The sequence below is a fragment of the Balaenoptera acutorostrata genome, chromosome 15, assembly GCF_949987535.1.
Source record: "Balaenoptera acutorostrata chromosome 15, mBalAcu1.1, whole genome shotgun sequence".
Lineage (NCBI taxonomy): Eukaryota > Metazoa > Chordata > Mammalia > Artiodactyla > Balaenopteridae > Balaenoptera > Balaenoptera acutorostrata.
The window spans coordinates 76,338,712-76,344,711 of record NC_080078.1 but is presented as its reverse complement, the minus strand read 5'-3'; the positions used below and the strand labels follow the sequence as shown (position 1 = coordinate 76,344,711).

The following is a 6,000-nucleotide window of genomic DNA, read 5'->3' as shown; positions in this document are numbered from 1 at the left end:
GTTTCCCAGGAACATCCTTACAGGGCTGGTTGTGTGGCAGGAAGGTCTAAGCAGTGGGTGTGTAGGCCTGACTAATAATGGGGGTTCTTGTTCCCTGGCTGAGTTTGACATCTTTCTTTCTCCCTCTGGATTTAAATGGCTTCTCAGCCCGAGAGGCACTGCCTATGCCCTGGATTCAGAAGGTACACGCCTCCTTGGGAAGCCAAGGCGAGAGACAGCGGCTCTCTCTCTCTCTCTCTCTCTCTCTCTTTCTGCATCTGCCGGGAGAGCTGCCGCTGGTATTTTTCCACAGGCCTTTTCTGCGCTCTCAGGGCCTAGTTTTTCCCAGCCAGGCCCAGAGTCTGAGAGAGGGTTAATAGGCAGGAAGCTGAAGCCATCGCAGACTAATACGGAAGTCAGATTTTTGTTTAACTGACAGGTTTAGCAGGCCTCAGCGCTGGGGGAGGGGGCTGGGAGGGGAAGGGAAGTTTGTAGATCTAGGCATGTGGCCTGCTAGGAGCGCCTTTGGCTTTTCTTAGGGTAAGGATGGGGAGGGGGGCCCCCTGGCATCCTGGCAGGGAGGCAGGAACCCATTTTGGCTTTCCTCTGAGTTCTGGCTGGGGGTGGTGGGGTGACGACAGGTTAGATTCTGGGCTGGGGCAGGCAAGTGGCTCTCTGGTCTGCTTTGTCCAGGAGGCATTTTGATAATGACGATGCAAACTTGACCACTTGGCTCCCCTCCTCCCCTCTCAGCCCGAGTGCTCTGCCCTCTGGGAAGCCAGGGCTGCCCTGGAGTGACTTGGGGGGGCTCGCCTGGCCCGTCCGGTTTGCCTCAGAGGCCTGGCTCCAGCTTCTTCTTTCTCTTGCCCCCTGGGCTGTTTTCCTGGGCCTCCCCGCTCTTCGGCTTCACTTCCCCGCCCCCCCGCGGGTGGTGGGGAGAACATTCTGCTGGATTGTTCTAGAAAAGAGCCAGCCTTCCTCCCAGCGAGAGAGCCGTTTCCGTGGGGGCAGATGAGGGTGAGCCCTTGCAGCTCACCCCCGAAACTCTCTTGCCTGTGGCCTCTGGGCCTCGGGCTTTGCTGGAGCAGGTCAGGCTGGCTGCACTGGTTTGCTCGTGCCGCGAAATCTGGCCAGGGTGTGGGAGAAGGGCGTCTGAGGGCCCCTTTCCTAAGTTTTTCTTGCTGCAAAAGGCCTAGCTTAGCCTGTCTTTTTCTATGCACAGGATGGCTCTTGCTCACCAGAGCCTCACAAAGATAATCGCTCAGGAAGTGTTTCAGCCAATCCGGGGCCGCCTTACACTCCGATTTGCCGGGGCAGCCAATCGGGGATGAGCTTTTATTAGGCGGCCAGATCATCAAGCCGAAGTGCCAAACCCTTTTTCTGTGAGAACTAGGAGCCTGTCCTCCATGTTTTATAAGTATTGACATTACACAGTGTTAACAATGCATCCACAGAGGTAAGCTCGACTTTTTAACCATCTTTTCTCCCCCTCCCTCTGAGACATCCGCATTGTGGGCGAGCAGTGTGATTTCTCTGTGGCTGGCTGTGCCACAGTCACCCCTACAGCACTTAGGTTAACTTGGAACTGTTTAGAGAGATTTTTTTTTTTTTTTTTTTTTGCTTTCTTGGGTCACATGGCTAAGTAGCCATTAGCCAGAGCTCGGTTTTGCAAACTGGCAAGGGCCTGGCACACCTTTTCTTCCACCAGGACATGGTGTTTCTAGAAGAGTGTGAAGCTAGATCCTGGTATTGCCAAAAAAGAAGCTTTTTTTTTTTTTTTTTCTCCCCCCTCCTTCCTCTCTCTTTTTCTCTCCCTCTCTCTCTCTTTCTCTGAGCAGTTCCCCCCCCCTCCCCCTTGCACTCTTGTCTTCTCTTGTGTCACATGCCTGCTGGGGGAAGAAAATGGAAGGTAAGCAAGCAGGCTCCCCTCCAAGGAGAGCTCATGGCAGACAGCAAAGCAGGCAAGTTTACCTCTCCAAAGAGGTGCTGGGAAGGCTGGACTCAGTTCTGACCAGAGAGGACGTGTGTTTGCAAAAGAACCAAGCCCTCAGCAGAGCAGTGCTAAGGACAGATCCTAGCTCCTGGGGCCTAGGTGGGTGGTGGTGTCTCCCCATGGTCTTTTCTCTTCCTACAGGGTTTCTTCACTTGAAACTACATTGTTCAGCCTTTTTTCCTGACTTCTATTGATACAGAGTGTTCTTCTGCAAAGCCAGCCTGCAGCCTGCAAATGTTTCTGAAAAGTGTTTTCTAGGCTTTGGAGGAAGTTTTTGGAGTAGGGATGGGGATGGGGGGCGGGGGGGGGAGTGTAGGAGGGGGGGTGGGGGAGAGATGTTGGACAACATCCTGCAATAAATCTGAGGAGTCTTTTTTGGAATCCCTTAGTTTTCTCCTCCTGCATGGTTTTCAGTGGACTCATGTATCTTTTCTCCTTGTTTTCATTTTCCTTTCCCTTTTTTTTTTACATTGTATCATCCTCTGTCCTCCTGTGTGATAGAGTGCAGAGGAAATAAAATCACGTCTGTGGCTCATGACAGCATTCCATATTCAGTGGTTGGGTTGTGTTGTTGTTGTGTGTGTTTTTAATAATCCCGTGTAACTGTTTAAAAAAATTTCCTTTTTGATCAAGTCCCAAATCTGCCAGCCTGTTCTCTCTTCTTAACTGTGGAAAAATGAGACGGTTGCTTGAACATTTGTTGGGTAAGTAAAGCAATCCATTTCTGTGACCATGTATAAAGAGTTTGGCGAACATTTGGGGTCTGTTTGTAACAGGGGGTCTTGGCTCCAGCCGTTGGGGGCTTTTTATGAGCAGGAACCCAAGGAGGGCTTTTTCATAGTGTCTTGATTTTAGGTGACTGTTTGAATCCACTGTTTTTCCTGATAACCTAGGGCTAGGATTGAAGATTATACTTCCTGTTTACCCTCAGGGAAGAAACGTTCAGTTCATTGTGACTTGGACTGGAGACCTTGAATTGGGATTGTTTGGATATTAGATAGAAAACTCTGGGTAGGTGATCTGCTTGTGAAATGTAAGGAAACTGCTTGGTCTTAAGCGTCACAGAGCCTTAAACATGGGGGGTGGGGAGGAGCTGGGGGTGGTGGTGTGAGTCCTTATGTTTTAAGATACTTACATGTCTGTAAAAATCCCACCCACCACCAAACTTGGTCTTGATTCAGGACTCAGTACACAACAGACCCGGCCTTTTTCCAAGCCTGACCCACACATCTGTATATGCACACTTACCTTTACTTCTGATTTATTTCTCACTTTTTACATTTCTCCTGATCTCTTAAGGCTGCAGCTAGACCTTCAGAGTGACAAAAGTAGCTTCTTGTTTAGCATTTGCTTCAGAATTTCCCTAGAAGTTCACTGCATAAATTTCCAGCCTGGAGACCAATCCAGCAGGACTGTAAATGCTGGAAGTATATTCGGTTGCTGTGTTATGCCAACTTTATGGTCAATAATCTTTCTTCTTTTAAACCGGTGTCCAGCAACCCACCTTTGAGAACCAGTTGGAAAAAGGCTCATTTAATAATGAGGAATGTACCCAATTCTAAGCTGAGAAGTCTTTGCAAGACAGGCCAGCTTCTTAGAGTAAAAGGACAGGCCGTTAATGATGTAACATACTTAGAACTGAACTGCTTGCCTGCTACTACCCCACACAAGAAAGTTCAGAGGCTTTAGCTGTTTTCTTTGTTCTTATCTCCTGGCTGTAAATGGAAATTACATATTGAGGTTCTTGTGGCCTCCTTGGAAGCAATATCTAATCACAAGACTCCTGGTTTGGTGCCGTCAGTGTTTGCATAATGGTGCATTTGTTGGGCTGGAAGGAAACCTAAGGGCAAGGCATTTGTCCTCCAAAAGCTTGCATTAAAATGGCTCCCACAGGTTTGCAAAGCCAAGATCTGTTTCAGATGTGCAGGCCCAGCAAGTTCTCAGCCCTGGAGCAAGCCAGCCACTTGCCTCTGGTCCTGGGGGCACCACCAAACATGAGTCTGTAAAAGTTAATGGCTCTCAAGGTAGCATTGTTTTCCAGTTTCACTCAGAGGGAAAAAAAATAAATGTCTGCATTGCAGCAGGACTAGCTAGGGACAGCAGTGCAGGCTCACGGTGCAGCCCAATGGGGTTTCTCTCTCCAGCTTTTGAACCAATAGACTTGGAGGAAAGGTTACAGATTGACAATTGCAGTGGCTGGACCGAGAGCGGGCCTTCTGGAAATTTCTACCATCTTTGTTCCTTTTAGGAAAAGCACATCCGCGGAGCTGAAGCGTCTCCTACATTCCATGCCTAGGGCATCTCCCCTCCCCCCCCTTTCTTTTTTACATCAAGGTAGATGGTCCTCTCTCTGCCACGTTTGTAAATTGCAGAGGGAGGAACAGAACGTTGGGCTGTTTTCCTTTTTCCTTCTGCCTCTTCAGTCCCCAAAGAGGATGTACAGCTGCAAGGAACAAACACAGACACACTGGAGCTTTTGATTCCTCTCCTTTTTTTTTTTTTTTCCTTCAAGACCCTCCAGGATGGATTCACTTTCTGCTTTGGGAAATTAAGTGGCATTCGTGTGGGGGAGCGGGAGTGACTGCTTTTATTAGCTCCAGAAAATGGTCAGTGTTCTGTCTGTAACTAGGAATTAATTATATATAATCACTCAGTAAACTTTCTACAGAGTTTTTCTAATTGCTGCTCAGGAACGTGGTTTGCCTTCTGGAGCTGAGTCCAGTTACTTTTATAATTAACAGCTCAAAGATTTGAGTCAGAAAGAAAGAAACAATGGGGCCTCCTGGATTATAAATTAGGGATGAAAACAATAGCTTTTTTTTCTTTTCTTTTCTTTTCTTTCTTTCTTTCTTGTTACCCCTTTTCTTTTAAACAAAACATTCCCCCTTTTCTTTCCCGGGAGAACAGTGGGGAAATGGCTTCAGGTCTTAAATAGGAGAGGGGGGGGGGGGAAATGAGTCACCATTTCAAAAAGGGGAGGGGGTGACAGCAGCCCAGAAAACCCTGAAGGCAAAGGTAGGTTTTTCTTTTTTTCCAAAGTCCAGCCACTTCACATGTGTGATCTCTTTGTTTCTTTTGCCTCCTTTCCCCCCCTTCTCTCTCCTGGGCAGAGGCCACAAACATTTTTCAGCTGGGAAGCCCTAGGTCTGGCTTTGCCTCTGGTTTGACCCTGAAAAGAAAGATACGTGCAAAAGTGCCTTGGCCACCCCACAGCAGAGGAGGAGGAAGGGAATCTGTGTAGCAGCCCTTTTCTTGCTCTCAAAGGCAGAAAGAAGGAAGGATTCACCCTTGGCTTCAGGTTGCTAAGGCTATGTATGCCCTTCCCCCTCCACTCCACTCTGCTTACTGATAAACAAGCAGGCAGGAGCCATTGCAGCACTGCAGCAAGCTGGGCTGCCGGCCTGTCCCTCGTCATCAAGATTACCTACCTACCGGCCGGCCGGGAGCCAGCTGCCCCGTCCTTGCCCTGGTGCAGCCTTGGGCACTGTGCCCTCCTTTCTCTCCTGAAGCTCACAAACAGTCACCTTGAAACTCTCCACCCGCAGCACCAGGAGAGTTCTGAGGCCATGCGCAGACCTGTAACAGTAAATTACATTATCCACTATGAGGCTCTTAGCTTGGCCTGTGAAAGCGGGTTTTGCCAAACCCATGGTTAATTTTGAGGGCTCTGTTGGGGGTGGACAAAAATCTAATTTGTGAGTATCCTGCGCCTTGGCTAAGGGCGATGTTTTCCTGTTGTTTCTTCTCTGCAGACTCGGATTATCTTTCCTTGATGTTAACTGTCTTAGGACTGGCTGGGTGTTTGGTGGCCGTTTTCAGGCTTATTAAACAGCCTTTTTATTTGACTTTGGCCTCGGGCTGGGGTGCAGCCCTTCACATGCCTGCTGCCCTGGAAGCACTTCTCATTTTCCCTAGCTCCTCTTTGGTAGGGAAGCAGAGCTGGTTTCTCATCTACCAGAAAGGGGGAATGGGCTTCCTCCCCCTCCCCAGCCTGCGCCCTTTTAACAGTTCGGTTGTTTGCACAGACA

At 48.9% G+C, this 6,000-nt stretch overlaps 1 protein-coding gene across 17 annotated transcripts in view; it reads left to right on the top strand.

The window, feature by feature from the left end:
* The first annotated feature begins 432 nt into the window (after positions 1–432).
* Positions 433–6,000, top strand: part of ZMYND8 (zinc finger MYND-type containing 8) — a 123,707-nt gene continuing 118,139 nt past the window's right edge. For 8 of the 17 annotated variants that reach the window (XM_057528727.1, XM_057528726.1, XM_057528725.1 and 5 more), the window contains exon 1: positions 1,667–1,725. In XM_057528727.1, coding sequence (XP_057384710.1) covers positions 1,691–1,725 — 35 coding nt within the window. In that variant the 5' untranslated portion in view covers positions 1,667–1,690. Of the gene's footprint in view, positions 520–1,185; positions 1,436–1,654; positions 1,726–1,847; positions 1,889–1,913; positions 2,072–2,605; positions 2,677–6,000 lie in introns of those variants that run through there. The other 9 variants (XM_057528728.1, XM_057528724.1, XM_057528709.1 and 6 more) reach the window with 6 other exon arrangements.